The 19,397-nt window shown below is 45.2% G+C and overlaps 1 protein-coding gene across 1 annotated transcript; it reads left to right on the top strand.

The window, feature by feature from the left end:
- The first annotated feature begins 352 nt into the window (after positions 1-352).
- On the top strand, positions 353-18,976 carry PHYH (phytanoyl-CoA 2-hydroxylase). Its single transcript, XM_059059225.2, has 9 exons — positions 353-682; positions 4,393-4,451; positions 5,460-5,570; positions 6,208-6,376; positions 9,789-9,870; positions 11,265-11,446; positions 13,956-14,105; positions 16,424-16,555; positions 18,660-18,976. The coding sequence occupies exons 1-9, from the start codon at positions 608-610 to the stop codon at positions 18,711-18,713; spliced, it is 1,014 nt and encodes a 337-aa protein (XP_058915208.1). The 5' UTR covers positions 353-607; the 3' UTR covers positions 18,714-18,976.
- Positions 18,977-19,397: the final 421 nt, after the last annotated feature.

Raw genomic sequence — 19,397 nt, 5'->3', positions numbered from 1 at the left:
TGCGTGGCCCGCCAAAAAAATTAAAATAAAAAAATAAAAAACAATGTTATACTAGACCATGGTTTAGACATTTCATAGAATCATTTATTTCCTACACTTTTTAAAAATGACCAAACTCTCTCTAATATTTCGGACTGGATTCCCACTAAAGTAAAGGTCTCTTTTGGAAAGAACATGTTACTTCTAGGGCTGAACATCTGAATTTTTATTCCTTCAGCAGTTTAGTGGAAGGATCCGTCATACAGCGTAAAATAAGTGGAAACTATGCCATGAAGCAAGAGTTATGTTCTGGCTGGATTTCCTCCTGGGCCATCGTACCCTCGTGACCGAGCCCTTGGGGACTAGCTTTCTGCTCTGTGTGACAGAGGTGACCTCTGCGATCCGCTAGAAGCGAGGGGCGCCGGCAGCGGCCCCGCGCTCTGGTCGCCGCGTGAAGCTGCGCGCAGCGCCCTAGGCCTCCCCCCCGGGAGGCGGTGCTTCCCCGAGCCCCGCGGCCCGGGTTGAGGGGCTTCCGTGCCAAGCCCCGCCCGCCGCGCGGAGGCGGGGTCGCCCGCAGAGTTAAGTGCGGCCGAGGCCGGGCCACCGGGTGTCCCCCCCGCCCGATGCCATGGACAAGGATCGCGCCTCCGCCCGCCTGCGCGTCTTGCTGCGACACCTCGGCGGCCGCTCGGCCGGGGCCATCGTATCCTTTGGGTGCGCGGGGCTCGAGCCGAAAGGGTGGTGGCGGCTATCAGGGCGCATCACACAGCCGCCGCGCCGGCTCTTCTTGCTCCGCACCGCCTGTCCCCGTGATGGTCACGTCTCTGCCGGGCCCTGGGGGCGAGGACGGGTGCGTCCCCAGGACCCGGTGGTCCCCAAGGCCCCAGAGGGGACCGGCCCGCCCGGTAGGCCCGGGACTGCTGGCCCCAGCGACTGGAGTGGCGTCGCTGCAGCCTTCCGGGCCTTCGGGGCCTCTATTCCCCGACTTTGGGGGTGGGGTGGAAGTCGTTACCGAGCGGGCCTGCTCTCTGCTGCCTTGTCGCTTTTCTGCACTTCTGCACTTGTCGACCTGGAGGAGCCGCGGGGCCCTCTCAGGGCGCAGCCGCCCCCCAGCTCTTCCTTCTCCAGGGGAGCCCCGTGGAGCTTACACTGTCTCCTGGAGGAGGGCTGGGTTGCCCTGTATCCGCTCCTGGTCAGGCCTTGAGAAGTTAATCCCCGAGAGCATGTGTGCGCTCCGGGCGTTGGACGCGGAGAGATGTCACTGGGTGCCACAGAAGTCAAGTTGCTTTTTAGAATTGTTTTTGCCTGCTCAGATTAAGTGTTCTCGTTCAGCGCGAACTTTTGGAAGCGCTGCAGAAAACTGGGCCTGGGATTTTTTTCCCCTTGTGACCTGTTCTGCTATGTTTAGGATCCTGAAATCTTTCCTAAAACGATCTTACTGCCTGTTTCTTTTACTTTCACTATTGCTCTCTCTGCTGAATTCCAAGCCTTGATGAATCAGAACCGTTGTAAATTTAAAAATCTCATCCACAAACTGATGGAGGGGACCCAGGTGACTCTGTAATCTCATTTTACAGTTGAGAAAACAGTCGAGGCTAAGAGAGATGAAAAGTCCTGGCCAAGGTCATTTCAGGGAAGCAGTGGTTGTCAAAGTGCAGTCCCCGGACCCACAGTACCAGCGTCGCCTGGGCAGTTGTTAAAAACGCAGATACTCAGGCTCATCTCAGACCTGGGGTGTCAAAATACCTGGGCATGGGGCCCGGCGATCCGTGTGCACTCGCTTCTGACACATTTTAATTGTGAGAACCGCCAATATACTGGGACTAGGTATAACTGGAACTAGATTAAGGTTTCCGGGCCCAGACTGTCAATACTTTTATTTTTATTTATTTTGTTAATAAATTTTATTTATTTATTTCTGGCTGCGTTGGGTCTTCGTCGCTGCGCGTAGGCTTCCTCTAGTTGCGGCCAGCGGGGGCTACTCTGCGTTGCGGTGCGGGACTGATACGGGGACTGTCCCGGCATTTAGCTGAGAACAGTTGACAAAGAGGTTAACTCTCTCCCTTGGGGAAAACACAGTAGCTGGTAATTCTGACTCCTGGCGCCTGCCTCTCTCCTTGACGTTTTTTACTGGCCTCACTGCGTGGCTTGTGGGATCTTAGTTCCCCGACCAGTAATTGAACCTGGGCCTTCCTTAGTTGGACCTCCAGGGAATTCGCATCTCCTTGACTATTATATTGTCCTCAGTTATATAAAGACATCATTCAAAAAGGATAACATGTTTAAGAGAAGTGACATTCTGAAAGTAACTCTTGAGGCTAAAGAAACAATGAAAAAAATGAGAAGAAAAAACCAAGATGCTAAGTCAGTCATCTGTGATTACTGGATAGAAAACAAAAAGGAATTTCTAGTTCTTTAAGATATTTAAAATGATACTCTACTATGTGGATCATATTTTTCTTGGAGTCATTGTTTATTTTATAGTTTTTTTTTTTTTTTTTTTTTTTTTTTTTTTTTTTTTTTTTTTTTTTTTTTTTTGCGGTATGCGGAGCACAGGCTCCGGACGCACAGGCTCAGCGGCCATGGCTCACGGGCTTAGTTGCTCCGCGGCATGTGGGATCTTCCCGGACCAGGGCACGAACTCGTGTCTCCTGCATCGGCAGGCGGATTCTCAACCACTGCGCCACCAGGGAAGCCCTATAGTTTTTTTTTTCTTTTGAGAAACCATAGGTAATTCAGAGGCCTGTGAAAGGCTGTATTGCTGCAAATCTTAAATCTAAGGCAACTAGTGGTTTTTTTCTGTTTTAATTTGCTGTGCTGTGCAGCATGCGGGATCTTAGTTCCCAACCAGGGATCGAATCTGTGCCCTCTGCATTGGGAGCGTGGAGTCTTGACCACTGGACCTCCAGGGAAGTCCCTACTTTGTCAATTTTTAATTGGGTTATTTATCTTTTTATTATTGAGTTGTAATTGTTCTTTATTATATTCTAGATACACGTGCCCTATCAGATATATGATTGCAAACATTTTCTCCTGTTCTTTGGGTTGTCTTTTTTTTTTTTTAACATCTTTATTGGAGTATAATTGCTCTACAATGGTGTGTTAGTTTCTGCTGTATAACAAAGTGAGTCAGCTATACATATACATATGTCCCCATTTCTCCTCCCTCTTGCGTCTCCCTCCCTCCCACCCTCCCTATCCCACCCCTCTAGGTGGTCACAAAGCACAGAGGTGATCTCCCTGTGCTATGCGGCTGCTTCCCACTAGCTATCTATTTTACGTTTGGTAGTGTATATATGTCCCTGCCACTCTCTCACTTCATCCCAGCTTACCCTTCCCCCTCCCCGTGTCCTCAAATACATTCTCTACGTCTGAATCTTTATTCCTACCATTTTCTTTTTTAGATTCTATATATATGTGTTACCATACGATATCTGTTTATCTCTTTCTGACTTACTTCACTCTGTATGACAGACTCAGGGCCATCCACCTCACTACAAATAACTCAGTTTCGTTTCTTTCTTTTATAATTTACTTATTTTGGGCTGCGTTGGGTCTTCGTTGCTGTGTGTGGGCTTTTTCTAGTTGCGGCAAGCGGGGGCTACTCTTTCATTACGGTGCGCGGGCTTCTCATTGCGATGGCTTCTCTTGTTGCGGAGCATGGGCTCTAGACGCACGGGCTTCAGTGGTTGCGGCACGGGGGCTCAGTAGTTGTGGCTCACGGGCTCTAGAGCACAGGCTCAGTAGTTGTGGCGCATGGGCTTAGTTGCTCCGTGGCATGTGGGATCTTCGCGGATCAGGGATTGAACCCGAGTCCCCTGCATTGGCAGGCGGATTCTTAACCACTGCGCCACCAGGGAAGTCCCAACAGCTCCTAGTCTTGAGCCAGGGTTGGCAAACATTTTCTATAAAGGTAGACTTTTTTTTCTAATGACCAGCCAATATTGCTAATATTTTGGACTAGACTCCTACTAAGTTAAATTCCTCTTTTGAATAGCACATGTTTCTCCTTATTTCTAGAATAGAGCCTTTCCATTTTTATTCGTTCAGTAGTTTGATGGGAGAAATAGCCGGGGGGGATGAAATAGATGGAAACGCTGAATACCCTGTGGAAGCCTTGGCTCAGCTGTTTTCTGCTGGGTGACCGTGGACTAGTTACTGAGCTCTCCTAGCGTAGGGTTCCTGCTCTATGCAACAGGAATAATAAAGCTTCTGGCTCGTAGCCACCTCCTCACGCTACTGTGAAATGGAATGAGGTCAGCAGCAGTGCATCAGAACTTACGTGTGTAATCAGTATTTGCTTGGTGACTATTTAGGGCCCGTCTTCCCTTGTGAAAATCAATCCAGGGCAGACCGTTTCTAGAAAAGGTTGACACCTAAATTTTACTTTATTTGCCTTAATTCCCATCCTAGATAGCACACCACACTTCAGGGACTGTTTCTCCTGCCAGTTTCCATCCTCAACAATTCCAGTGAGTAGATCTAATTTGAATTTTTAACCGTACAACGTATATAAAGGTGTTTTTTTTTCTAGTGGTAACTAGGATATAAAATACATGTTGCCCGATGAGAATTCATTATACAAACCCTCCATTTCCAGGATTTGTTCTAACGATCATGGAAAATTTTGAAGACCCTGACTTTTTCTATATGTATTTTAAAATTCAAAAAGGGGGAAAAATGTGAGAAAGTGCATAATCTTATTGTGTAAAATTCAGGCATGGTATATCTCATTTAAATTAGCCTGTTGTTTGGTTAGTCTTATCTATTAGCTAGCATCTTTGGTTTGTCTTAAAATCACATTTGTAGTGGAAAACCTTGATCTCCATGGAATATTCTCATAGGGTCACAGTTCTAAACCAGAGTAATGGACAGGGTGATCTGAGTGTGTGTGTGTGTGTGTGTGTGTGTGTGTGCTGTACGCTTATTTAGATTTTTGTTACTTTGATTTCTTCTGTGAATGCATGAACTAGACAATTAAAAACATAAAATATATTAGTTTCCCATCTGAAAAACCATACATATTCATTACAGAATAAATTTTAAAATCAGAGAAATAGGAGGAATTAAAAAAAATCATCCATAATGCCATTACATAAAGGCAATCACTATTAAAACTTTTCTTTTTGTACTTCTTTATAGTGTTCTTTTTAACAAGTAGTGTCTTGGTTTTACATCATTGTCACCATATTTAAATTTAATAGGCATTGTCCATGCTATTATATGCTCTTTATTTTTAATGCTTGAGTCATATCCCATTGAATGGATATAATATGATTAGTTAATTACTCCTCCATTTCTTGGTGACAGTAATTAATGCTTTGGATCTAAAGCTTTAAAATTTTTTTCAGATTATTTCCTTAAAGTCTCGGAAATAAAAATGCTTAGTGGAAGAGTTCATACGTTTCTCAGGTTCTTGATACATATTGTTAGGTTGTGATTTTTAAATTGGACTTACTTGAGATTTTTTTCTCCTTTAGGTATACTCGGGATAATAATGTTCTAAGCCTAGAACAGAGAAAATTTTATGAAGAAAATGGATTTCTTGTCATTAAAAATTTGGTGTCTGATGCTGATATTCAATATTTTAGGTACAGTAACACTATTTGTTATACAACAGAAATATGTATTATATGTGTGTCGTGGGAATATGAGTAAGATTAGCTTGTGTCTGTACAGATATTTTTCAGGCATTGGGTTTGTTAGGAAGTGGTTTGTTAGAACCTGGGCTCGAGCCAGGGTGGCTGGCTTTAATCTTAGACCCGTCGCTTAACGTTGTGTGTATGAGGCAGTTCCTTCACCTTTCCATGCCTGTTTCCATGTCTGCAACACGGGGGAAATAACAGTACTTCTGTCCTAGAGTTGTTTTTAGGACTGAATAGGTAAAATAGAGAGAGAATACTTTAAACAGGGCCTGGCTTATTGTAGTGCTAGGGAAGTTTTGCTCTTTTATTCAGATGAAACCAACTCACAGATATTTCCCCACTGGTCTGCTAAGCTAAGGAATATTTGACTTCTGGGAGCAAGTTTCAGCCTCACAGTCAGGAGGCAGGTACTTCTGAGTTGGCCATTTTCTCCTTCCTCCCGTCAGAACTATTCAACCTGGGGCTAGAGGCCAACTTGGGGCAGAAAAACCGCCCCCAAACCTTCGAGTCTTTCCACAGAACAAGGCCAGGGAGGTGCTTGGAGCCTGCGGTAATGACATCATTTACGCATTGAATTTTCTAGGGATGAGTTTGAAAGAATCTGCAGAATGGAGGTGAAACCACCGGGATTGATGGTGATGAGAGATGTGACCATTTCAAAATCTGAGTATGTGCCGAGTGAGAAAGCGATTACCAAGGTCCAAGACTTCCAGGAAGATAAGGAACTCTTCAGATACTGCACCCTCCCTGAGGTCCAAGGCCTTCTTGTGTTCTCTTTCTCTTTAAGCTAATTGCCCATCTGCAGGCCTGCCTCTGAAATATTATTATTATTATTATTATTTTTACTTTATCTAGCCCCTTTCTACTGGGGTCCTGGAGTGGTGGTTCTCAATCAGAGATGGACATTTGGCAATGTCTGGAGACACGTTTGCTTGTCAGGCAGGAGGAATGGTGTCCTGTTGGCTTCTAATGGGTAGAGGTCAGGGATGCTGCTACTTGGGCCCAGGGATGCTATAATGCACAGAATAGCCCCTTCCCGCGAACAAAGAATTATCCAGCCCAAAATGTCAGTAGTGCCAAGACTGAGAAATTCTGCTTTTGCTAATTATTTTTGGTGAAGAAGAGCAGGAATTCTGTGGTAAGAGAGAGCCCTTCTCACACTTCATACAGGCACGTCCACAGGGGTGATAGTGCTGAGGCTATTTATTGTAATATCCATTTATTTTTTCTTTTTGTTTTATGATATGGTCAGTAGAGGTATGAGTTTGTTTTTAAATGTAAACTAGGGCCTCCCTGGTGGCGCAGTGGTTAAGAATCCACCTGCCAACGCAGGGGACACGGGTTGGAGCCCTGGTCCGGGAAGATCCCACATGCCGCGGAGCAACTAAGCCCGTGCGTCACAACTACTGAGCCTGCGCTCTAGAGCCTGAGAGCCACAACTGCTGAAGCCCGTGCGCCTAGAGCCTGTGCTCTGCAACAAGAGAAGCCACCGCAGTGAGAAGCCCATGCATTGCAACTAAGAGTAGCCCCTGCTCACCGCAACTAGAGAAAGCCTGCGCCCAGCAACCAAGACCCAACGCAGCCAAAAAAAAAAAAAAAGCAAACAAATAAACATCAACTAGTTTTTAAAAAATTATTCTTTAAGAGTAGTTCATATTTATAAAAATATCCAAATAGTACGGAAGGACATGAAATGAAAAGTGAATTCTCCCACCCCCAGCACCACTCACATTCAGTTTTTTTATGTATTCATCTAGAATTATTTCAGGTGTAATCAAGCATATCTGTATAACCCCACCTTTTTTTGTTTGTTGCGGAGCACAGGCTCCGGACGCGCAGGCGCAGCGGCCACGGCTCACGGGCCCAGCCGCTCCGCGGCACGTGGGATCCTCCCGGACCGGAGCATGAACCCGTGTCCCCCGCATCGGCAGGCGGACTCTCAACCACTGCGCCACCAGGGAGGCCCAACTCCACCTTTTGTGTAACAGGGAACATACTGGTTGTCACTTTGTTTTTCCACTTGCAGGAGATCTGAGACATCTTTCCATATTAGTATCTATGGATCTACTTTATACTTTGTAAACTATTGCATAGTATTCCATTGCATAAATGTACTACAGTTTATGACCGTTTATTTAGAATGGTTTGAAAGGACACTTTGCACAAAGTACTTAATAGAAACTATAACCTCAAGTGCTGTTAAAAAATCTGATTCATGAAGAAAGACTGTACAGCTGAGCCACCTGGAATGTCGGGCCCCTTGGGTTGGGGATGGGAGGAGAAGTGGCCCCTCTCAGCCATGCATTCTTCCCAACCTCAAGTCCTGTTATAGAAACGGAAGTTGTGTGGGTGGATCAAGGATAAAAAGCTGGAAATCACAGGCAACATGTAGTAGGTTAACCTCTATCGGGACTTTCAGATTTCCTACCTCTGTAACGTGTGAACCACGTATCTGGTGGTTCATGCAGTGATTTTTAGGAGGTAGGCATTCTTTTAATAGCTGCGTATTTATTTTAATATGTATTGGAAAAATGAACCGGCACCTCAAATCCATGATTTCAAGAATATGATCAATCAGGATAAAACTAAATAAAAGAGGGACTTCCCTGGTGGCGCAGTGGTTAAGAATCTGCCTGCCGATGCAGGGGACACGGGTTTGTGCCCTGGTCCGGGAAGATCCCATATGTCGCGGAGCAGCTAAGCCCGTGTGCCACAACTGCTGAGCCCGTGTGCCACAACTACTGAAGCCTGCGTGCCTAGAGCCTGTGCTCTGCAACAAGAGAAGACCCCCACAGTGAGAAGCCCGCTCACCTCAACAGAGCAGCCCCCGCTGGCCACAACTAGAGAAAGCCTGCGCACAGCAACGGAGACCCAACGCAGCCAAAAAATAAATAAATAAATATTTTTAAAAAGAAAAAAAAACTAAGTAAAAGAAGTGAGTTAATTTAATTTAGGGAGAATATTGGCTAAATATATTGGGAAATTCTGCAAAGCAGGACAGAAACGGTGAGGATGGCTCTTGAAGGACGAAGGTTTAGAAAATAGCAGCCTAAGTCAATACCAGAAAAGAAAAAAAGACAAAAACAAACTTATTAAAAAAACAAGCATGAGGCCCGACTCCTGAGATTTTTGTAACATTTCAAGTGTTTCATACTCAAACTGCCAATATTCCTTATACACAAGAGATCAAATAGTGAGAAAGCCATAGAACGTGCTTCATTTTTTGGAGTCAGACAGAAAGGGAGTTTGAATACCATCTTTTTCATTTAACTGGCTCTGCAAATTTCGGCATTTTTATTCGAGTGGGGCATTCATGTCAAAGTATTATTAATGAACGGGGGCGTTAATTTTCAGGGACTATTGTGAGGCTTAACCGAGCTGATGTGTCAATATATATATAGAAAGCCCCTGGCAGGTGGGAGGCGTGCAATGTTGAGTCCTTTCTGCTTTTTACCCCTTCCTTGTGGGTCTGATACAGGAGGTGGTCCTCCTTATCACCTGCTCCCATTGCAGCTTATTCCTCCTGGCGTGGGTCTCAAGCACATCGGCCCATGTCATTATGTGTTTAACACCTTTTTTCCCACCAGCGTATAAACTCCTTTGGGGCAGGGACCCGCTTATCTTGTTCACTGCTGTGTTCCTATTTGCTGTCACTCTGCCTGGTTCAGAGACCTTAGGAAGGAGTTGTTGAATTAATGGCAACGCTGATTGTGAAGTGGCCTCCAGGCCCCTGTTCTCCTGCCCTCGGGGTTACTCATGACAGAGGCAAACCTGCCTGTCGGGGCCTTTCGTGGTCCCTCCTTACGCAGAGTCTCCGTGAAGGAAAAGGAAGTTGCCTTCTCACTGGGCAACCGCCAACAGCTTTGGTGGGAAGAAGGGCATTCCCGCCCTTTGCAGTTGGTGTCTCACAGAAACTCATGTCTCTCTCGTAGAAGAAGTACTCCATTTTCCAGCTGGCTCCAAAAACCCTGTTTAGTTCAGAGTGTTGTACATTTCCAATGATTTGCAGTTGCTGACTTTGCCATTGGTTTGTTTGCAAGGTTGTGAAATATCGATTGATTGTTTTAAACAATTGCCATCTGAGTTCCTGTAGAGATAGATGTACTCTGTGCCACCTGCCTATGTATCTGATTTCCCATGAACTTTTTCCCCCCTTTCCCTTAGATTCTGAAATATGTGGAGTGCTTCACTGGACCCAATATTATGGCCATGCATACCATGCTGATAAACAAACCTCCAGATTCTGGTAAAGAGCTCTTATTTGTAAAGGAGAAGCAACAACAACAACAACAAAAACAGTGTTTAAGTACATAAGGTTGATGTCCTAACTAACAGCAATGTGTACGACTGCTAAACTTTGCATAAATTAATATATGTACTTTTATTTAAGTCTTAAGATAGCTTACATCGTAAAAACACTGAAGTGCAGGGTTATCACTGGGTTTTTACACAACTGGCTTCTGAAAGATGCAGTTTAGTAAACCCGACTGTCCTTACACCCCAGAGGTTCCTGTTACTCAACATCTCTAAGCCTCGTTACCAGTCTCAGCCGTGCATGAGAGTATAGACTTTGCCTTCCTGATCTGAAGACATTATTATCACTACCAAAGTTAAAACTATTCTTATAAATCGTATACCACAGTTATTCTTAAAATTTCCTGTGCTTGCTGAAATGTAGCTTCTAGGACCTCCCTCCTAGAGAAACTGATTCAGAAAACAGAACCCAGGAATCTGCATTTGTATTAACCATACCCGGAAATGCTAATGCAGATGGCTCTTGGGCCACACTGAGAAATTCAGCTGTACCAGCAGCAGTATATTGGCCATTAGAGATTCTTGATCCTTTTCTACTTTGTCTTCCTCCCGATGGCTGGGAGAGGTTTATGTGACAGGTCTGTAGTTTAACATCAAGTCTTTCCCTCCTTGGGTGTCTTGCCTGGAGAGATCCGGTGGCCTGGGGGAACCACGTTCAGAGGGCAAAACTAGGGGAAAACGTAAACATGGGCCTAGTATCTCTGATTCTCCACACTGATTGTACACCAAATGCTTCTAGTTTGGTGGGGAAACCTCTGAGACGCCTTTTAGTTAGTTAGTTAAGGAATACATTTTTTTTGTACCAGGCACTTTGAAGGCTATCAGAGGACCTCGGATTTGACCACTCTCTTTAACTAATCAGCCTTTTTTTGGGAATGCTAAGCTCTGTGCCCAAACCAGAGTTAGGAAGGAATAAAGCACAATAGAGATGATGACATACATACAGCATGCTAGAAAATAGTGTAAAGTAGTCCTTGGCTACCGGAAGCCCAGAAAGAACTACAGGATCCAGAGTTACTGTGCTGATGGGAATTCTCTGGTGGTCCAGCACTTAGGATTCCACGCTTCCACTGCAAGGGGCATGGGTTCAATACCAGGTTGGGGAACTAAGATCCCTCATGCCTCGCGGCACGGCCGAGAAAAAGGACAGCGTCACTGTGCCGGTTCAGTGTTCCAGTTTGGTGCGTATCTGTTGAGGCTGGTTTTCTTTAGCATTGTTTCATCTGTTTGCTTTTGCAGGGATAGGTCATTGTTCTGGTTTTTCAGGCAGAGGAGAAGAATTCTGAGACTTGAGGTTATTTATTTTAACAGCCGGTTCTGTTTTAGGCAAGAAGACATCCCGTCACCCCCTGCACCAGGACCTGCACTACTTCCCCTTCAGGCCCAGCGATAGCATCGTCTGTGCCTGGACAGCCATGGAGCACATTGACCGGAACAACGGCTGTCTGGTTGTGCTTCCAGGGACACACAAAGGCCCCTTGAAAACACACGGTTATCCCCAGTGGGAGGTAAGTCTGCCTGGCGGCTGAGTCTTGATCAGAATCTTCTGTTGTTTTGATTTCACATCAGCACACATGAGGAGCTTTGCCAGTAAGATGACATTTCCTTTCTTAGCAAAACGTTGTTCTGGGATTTAGAAGCAGGATCAGGGAAAATTCGAGGATGTCCGGTAAAATGATTGTCTTTGTTCTTTCAACAAGTGCTTGAAAGCCAACCAAAGTGGGGAACTTTGGTGATGCTATAGAAGATCTGAGATTATGAAGCCTAACTGCAGAGGTGAGACACAAACACGGCAACACCAGATGTGTGCCAAGTGCCTCATGGGTCTTACACCCTGGTTGGTGGGTCTCGCAGTAAAGGAGTGGGATCGTCTCTTTCCCGCTGAACAGACCGGCAGAGAGAGGCTCTGGGGGGGACTGAGTAGCATCCTGTGGCAGGGCTGTCCATGGTTTATCGATTCAGCTCATGATACTGGAGGACTGTTTAATGCTTTGGGGCCCATGAGTGATGAGATCTAATTGGTTCTCCAAGGCGATAACCTAGTGGTCTGGCACAGAATGCACTGCAGGTGTAAGAGTCCAGAGGCAGAGAAACCAGAGAGGAGACTCTTAGCATTTTAGGTGTAAGGCAATAACGTCTCAAAGATCCCACAGTGATGACAAGGTGGGAGGAGCACCTCTTGTTGAGGCAGACGGAACGGACACGGTTCTGTGGGACGTAAAGAATACGGCTCTCTCAGGACTTCCGTGCCAACTAGTGAGAATTCTTCTGCTTTAAAATAATTAATTAATTAATTGTGTTTTTGGCTGCGTTGGGTCTTTGTTGCTGCGCACGGGCTGTCTCTAGTTGTGGCGAGCGGGGGCTGCTCTTCGTTGCGGTGCGCGGGCTTCTCACTGCAGTGGCTTCTCACGCTGCGGAGCACGGACTCTGGGCGCGTGGGCTTCAGCAGTTGCGGCTCGCGGGCTCTAGAGCGCAGGCTCAGCAGTTGTGGCGCACGGCCTTGGCTGCTCCACGGCATGTGGGATCTTCCCGGACCAGGGCTCGAACCCGCGTCCCCTGCATTGGCAGGTAGATTCTTAACCACTGAGCCACCAGGGAAGCCCCTGGTTAGAATTCTTGCACTGAGGATTAGTGCTAAGTGAAAATATTTGAGTCTAGATTCTGCTTTAAAATCTGAAATTCGTCGATTAAGTTGAGGTTTAGGAAAGGTTGGTGCAAGCAACAGAAGTGGGTTTTCACTGACTTCAGGAAGGAAAGCGGGAGTCCTTGCTCGATGGGAATAGTTGGGTGGGGTACCTAGCATGGGCAGTGAACCCTGACTACCTCCGGTCTCTTCGATCCTCTGCTCAGATTCAAAGTGGCCACAGTGGGAGGTCAGATGAGCTTATCTTGGTTACTTATCAACCCTGTGTGCAGAGAGAACTCACTGGGTCAAAGTCCCAATACAGTGCAGTAGAAAAGTAGTCATTCCTCAAAAGAAACTTGTATTTGGGATAGTCTTAGGAAAGGAAATGGGATACTACCCTCCAAAGACCCACAGAGGTTTGCAAACTTTGTCACTTCTCCTTTTAACTTCTTCCATAAAGACATAACCATTACCTAATACAGTGACTAACTTTGAAAATAGTTATAAACAAACATGTTTTCCTTATTTCATTATTTTTAAAAATTCTTCTTTATTTTATTTATCTATTTTTGGCTGCATTGGGTCTTCGTTGCTGCGTGTGGGCTTTCTGTAGTTGCGGCGAGCGGGGTAGTTGCAGCGAGCGGGGGCTACTCTTCGTTGCGGTGCGCGGGCTTCTCTTGTTGCGGAGCACGGGCTCTAGGCTAGCGGGCTTCAGGAGTTGTGGTGCGCGGGCTCTAGCGCGCAGGCTCAGCAGTTGTGGCGCACGGGCTTAGTTGCTCTGTGGCATGTGGGATCTTCCCAGACCAGGGATGGAACCCGTGTCCCCTGTGTTGGCAGGCGGATTCTTAACCACTGCGCCACCAGGGACGTCCCCATAACGTTATAATTTACTATTCTTTCTTTACTCTGCATGTGACATGAGTGGTTTTTCAGCCCAGAAAAACTGAGTATTTTCTCTCCCCTAGTTTGGGAGAATAGTTAGCTTCTCAGAGATGCTCCTGAGTGATAGAAGAATGATTTATGCCAAGTTCCAGGCGGGAAAGAATGATTATGGATTATAACCTGGAAAGGTGGTCTCCTGCATTACCACAAAATGCAAACGCTGATCTAGATCTTCATTTATAATTCAGTAATGAAGGGTAGGTGGAAATTCCAAATTTTTCATCTGGTCTAAAAAGTCCCAAGATTTTTAACATCAACATGTGGCTTTCTATAAAACCAGTCATCTGAGAAGCTTTGGTATACGTAAGTTTTTTTTTTTTAATCTAATTTATTTATCTGTTTCTCTTGGAAGAACTTAGAGAAGCTTTGTTTTTTTCCTGATGAGTCACTGATAAGGGTTTTAATTAGTGGCTTCCTCACATCTGGACTTGGCTTCTCTCGTGTTTTAGGGAGGGGTTAACATCATGTTCCACGGGATCGAGGACTATGACAAAAATAATGACCGGGTGCACGTCGTGATGGAGAAAGGAGACACCGTTTTCTTTCATCCTTTGCTCATCCATGGATCCGGTCGCAACAAAAGTCAAGGGTTCCGGAAGGTATGCAGTTCACATCACAGCTCTTTCTGAAGATGAACGGGTTAGGAACAAAAGTGCCATGATATATTCAAAGTTAAAGGATTTGTGACTTTTAACTAAACTACCCTTTAGTCTGGTTTATTTAGCAGGAAATATATTTGCCTCCCGCATGCTTTCTTGCTCACAGCAGTAAGGAGCCAGGTGACCTCAGGATCCCAGCCTACTGAACATTCATGGAATTGCTTCAGAGTGAGAGCTTACTTACTTGGAAGCTGCTACCCTATGGTTTCAGAGGCAAAAACAAAGGCAGACCTACCAAATAAGAACATCTGGAATGTGTACAGCTCATATAAGAGGAACGTTTGTAATATTATTGCTACTGGGGAAAATATTATTGATCGGAAAGGAAGGTCTGAATTGGCCACCCGGAAATCAGATATGGCCATGTTTTTCACCCCTTAGCCTCAGTGTTTTCAATTTCATGATTTCAGTGCTTACATTAAAAATTGAGGGCTTCCCTGGTGGCGCAGTGGCTGAGAGTCCGCCTGCCGAGGCAGGGGACGCGGGTTCGCGCCCCGGCCCGGGAAGATCCCACGTGCCGCGGAGCGGCTGGGCCCGTGAGCCGTGGCCGCTGAGCCTGCGCATCCGGAGCCTGTGCTCCAAAGCGGGAGAGGCCACGACAGTGAGAGGCCCGCGTACCGCGAAAAAAAAAAAAAAAAATTTAACATAATTTCTCATAAATCCGCAGATTTCTTGCCTCTAAGATTCCGCAGATCTGAAGATACTATGGGCTCACATTTCCCTCCGATGACATGGCTGTTTATACTAAAGAGTAGGGGCTTCTTTGGGGCTGAGTGAAGTTTTCCAGCCTCTGTCACAACAATCCCTTCTGTCTCCCTGAGGCTGAGGGTTAGTTGTCAGATTTCATATTCCATTCATTCAAATATCCACCAGGCTCAACAGGACTGGGGTGAGCATGACGCAAGAAGGCACTCCCCTCAGGGGTACCCCAAACCTCAGCGGTCCAGTTACATAATATTTTAAAGTAGTAGTTTAAAAAATCAAAATTAATGCCAAAAAGTCCATGGTGAGCACAATGCCGAAATTTTAAAGACGCGGTCAGACCCTCCACTACCATGACCCTCAGAAGTGTGCAGAGGGGTACAGGCACTATGCTGGAAATAATGTGTTTTAATATACTGACTTTATAATTTTTCTTTCTTTCTTTTTTTTTTTTTTTTTTTGCGGTATGTGGGCCTCTCACTGTTGTGGCCTCTCCCATTGCGGAGCACAGGCTCCGGACGCGCAGGCGCAGCGGCCACGGCTCACGGGCCCAGCCGCTCCGCGGCACGTGGGATCCTCCCGGACCGGGGCCCGAACCCGTGTCCCCTGCATCGGCAGGCGGACTCTCCACCACTGCGCCACCAGGGAAGCCCTTCAGTATTTTTTAACTGCTTTAATGTTTGGGGAAGTATTAACCATTAAAAAATACATAAAAGGGTACAGGTAGGACTGTACACTTTTCCCCTTTTGCCTCAGACTCCAGTATGGCTTGGTATGGCACTAGGGCTTCCATGGGAAATAAAGTTTGTGACTCAACTGCATAGAAATTTGATATTTGGGGCAAAGTAGGAAGCTCTTCTGATGGGTGCAGTCACCCTGAGGCAACTAACTTGTGACAAGGAGGGTGGGTTTTAACTGCCGCCCCCACAAGTTAGATCTGTTTATACCTCCTCCAAGAATGGGGAGAAACAAGGAACTTCCGTCTTACCTTCAAAAGGAAACAAGGTGGGTATTGTATGTGAATGCAATCAAACTTTAAACATCCTTCTGATTCAACAGGGGTGTCTGCCTATTATTTCCTTTGCAAGGTCTTTTCAGTTTTTTCAGCCCATAATCTGTGGCCACTGAAATACCAACTCATTACAAACTTAACTGAGTAACTTCTGTAACTGGGGTGATGAGAAACCCTGCAATACATTCCTTTGTAGGACTTGGCAGTATCCACTCATTAGAAAAATCAAATGCTAGAAAGTTAAAGATTTCTTACTTACATAATTCTGTTCCCTGCCCCGTATATACCTTTGGAAAATAACACAGCTAGTGAAAAACGTCTTGTAATTTCTCAATTAGCCTTTAGCTGGGTGGGAAAAAAAGCAGCTGAGCCATCGAGAGACTGACGTAGGACACATGGGAAGGGCATTCAATCTAGAAATCAAATGCTCGGTGACAGAACTGACTTTCCAAAAGAAGCCTCCTTGCTTGGCTGCTGGTGTTAACGGGGTGTTTTTTGTTTGTTCGTTTTTGTGTTGTAACATGAATCGATTCACTTTGCACAGGCCATTTCCTGCCATTTTGCGGATGCCAACTGCCACTACATCGATGTGAAGGGTACCAGTCAAGAAAACATTGGAGAGGAAGTTTTAGAGGTAGCCAGTAAAATCCATGGAGTGAAAGACGTCAGCCTGAAGGTATGTTTGTATGAAATGATAAGGTAAAGATCCTGGTTTTTTCTTTTCTTCGGATGCTTCACAATTCTCATACCTGATTTAATTTGAAAGTATAAAATGCTTGGGTTTAGAGCTCGTTTCGGAAACACTGCTGAGACCTAAGAATGACAGTGGAGTTTGTTTGTACTACTTGCTTCCCCAGCGTGGGAGACCTGAATTCTGTAAGTCTCTGGGCTGTCCAGTGGTACGGAGGCCATCGTGCTGCAGAACGGACAGGTAGGAGAGGAAGCAGATAACAGATTCAGAGGAGACGAAATGGAGGACAAGGCTACCTTCTGAACGCACACTTTTTTTTTTTTTTTTTTTTTTTTGTGGTATGCGGGCCTCTCACTGTTGTGGCCTCTCCCGTTGCGGAGCACAGGCTCCGGACGCGCAGGCTCAGCGGCCATAGCTCACGGGCTTAGTTGCTCCGCGGCACGTGGGATCTTCCCGGACCGGGGCACGAACCCGTGTCTCCTGCATCGGCAGGCGGACTCTCAACCACTGCGCCACCAGGGAAGCCCTGAACGCAGACGTTTGAAAGGTTTGGGCTGTCGATCATAGGCCTCCTTTGTTTGTAAAGAAGAGAGTATGTGCATCCGGAGAGTATATGCATTTGACAGTCAGACTCCCAGAAAGCAATTCTCAAGCAAGTGTTTGGGTCCGTTTGCATCCGGAGTTTAATGAGAGCCTGCGTGTAGCAGACATGAGAGATCACGGGTGCTTGTCATAGCGGGCGTAAGACAGTATTTCATATGCTTTCCTAATTAATACACCTCATCTGTAGATTATTTGTTTTTAACTGTTGAACATTCCATGCTGCTGCTGATCGATAACAAGTTATCAGTCAGGGCAAATAAATAAATTCATTTGCAGCGTAGATTATGTACATTTTAGCATCTGAACCAAGAAGCTGACCCTACTTGTTAAATGTGCATTAGATAACTAAGTGCATCTATTCTGGGGGCGACAGGACCCCCAAATAGGCTGAGTGTAATAGTAACTCAGGGCTTTCTAGCACTCTGAAGAGCCTTGTTCCCCAAAGGCAGGGTACCACCTTCTGAAACAACTTCCCAGCGCACAAATCTTCCTCCACCCCTTAACCCCTTTTCTCTTTAGAATCTATGAATGTATCCCATATCTGAAAATGCTCTGGTCTCACATTTGCACCTCCTCGAAGTCTTGTCCTTCTCCCTTTGTCCGGTACTTAAATGTCCTACAAAGGCAACATATTTTGCCAACCGGAGCTTCCATCCAACACCTTGAATTTCAAGGCAGGAAAAAAATGTATATATTATGTTTGAGGTCTGTCACAGTTGTACTCAATGAATCAGTTCCTGTATTTCTTTTTCGTTACTCTCTCAGCTATAGTTCATTGGCTTTACTTAAAAGAACAATACTAACTTCTGCTATAGAGTTCTTTGTCAGGTGCAAAAGCACGTTCATATCCCTTTTCTTCACCAAAACCCGGTGGAGCAGTCATTATAGCTCCAAGTTCTTAATGAGAAAATGAAGAGTTCAAAAGATTGGCCTCAATTACTTAAGTGACGGAGATTTCAGAGTCAGGTCCAGTTCCAAAATCGTTCTTCCCAGGATACCTTGCTGTTTGCTCACAAATAAACAAGAAAGTCTGAATTGTTTTATTAGGAACAAAGAAGAAAAAAAAAACAAACCAGTAGCCCAGGACATCATTTTCATGATAATGATCTAATCAGGGGTAGCTGACTCAGAATGGGGCGGGCAAACATCACCAAGGAAAGCAGGAGCTTGTGTACTAAACTAGTTGTACTGTGACCAGACTCAACAGCCAGTTCCCAAACCTGTAATCAACACGAGTGCCAAGTAAAACAAGACTGACACGGGTGGGGACTCACTGTCCTGGCTTACAAGACATAATTTTAGATGTTGGCAGGTACATTCATTGGAGTCTCAGAATGTGGTTTATTTACTGTTATGACTATTGGGGACTTTTCTTCTTTCTTTTTTGTATTTAACCACTTGTAGATGCTAGTAATCTACTTTGTCTTATGGTGAATAGGTAAATCAAAGTGTCCCATAAACTCATTGTGTTTGGTATTACTTCCAGGATGTTTGGCGATTTCGAGCACGCGTCGTGAAAGGAGAAAGAATCAACCTTTGAAACAGCCCTTTGCTCGAACTCTTTTCAAGAAAACCAGGATGGAACAAGGTCTCGGAGGGAAACCTTTTCTCAATGAGATGATGTAATCTTTTCTATCCACTTGTTAACAAAATCAAAGTGCACAGATCCAGTACTTAATTGCATACGGGTAATTCTGCAGCACGGTGGTGTGGCTTTAATGGACATAAAATCAGTAAAAGTGAAATATTACTGTTTTAAGGAAAACCTGAGGTTGCAACTAATAAAGGTGATGCATAATTGAAGTCTGTTTGATCAGTTTCTTTCATTCAGTTAGCTCTTTACCCAAGCAGGGATTAATGTTCTGAAACGCAAAGCCCACCACCTCCCAATTTTGTGTTGTGAGAGATTTCTTTTCACATCTGGAACAATGAATATTAGAGGTACAGTTAGTGGAGGGCCTAAGAAGGGCATCAGGGAGTAAAAATGTGGGTGGAGACTCACGTTCTGACACAGGATTTCCTTCCATGGCCTCTCCAGCCCAACCAACCTCCTTAAAGACTGGATCTTTCCAAGTCTTTTTCTCTAAAGAGAGAAGACCAGGGTCACTTTCCCTGCCAATTCATAATGGGCAGGGCAGCATTTACGAATGAAATCTAACCTCTTTCAAGGTCTTAGAAAATGGTTAGATACTTTTTTTTTTTAACATCTTTATTGATGTATAAT

The sequence above is a fragment of the Kogia breviceps genome, chromosome 3 (genome assembly GCF_026419965.1).
Source record: "Kogia breviceps isolate mKogBre1 chromosome 3, mKogBre1 haplotype 1, whole genome shotgun sequence".
NCBI classification, from domain to species: domain Eukaryota; kingdom Metazoa; phylum Chordata; class Mammalia; order Artiodactyla; family Physeteridae; genus Kogia; species Kogia breviceps.
This window is presented reverse-complemented; position numbering and strand designations above follow the sequence as displayed.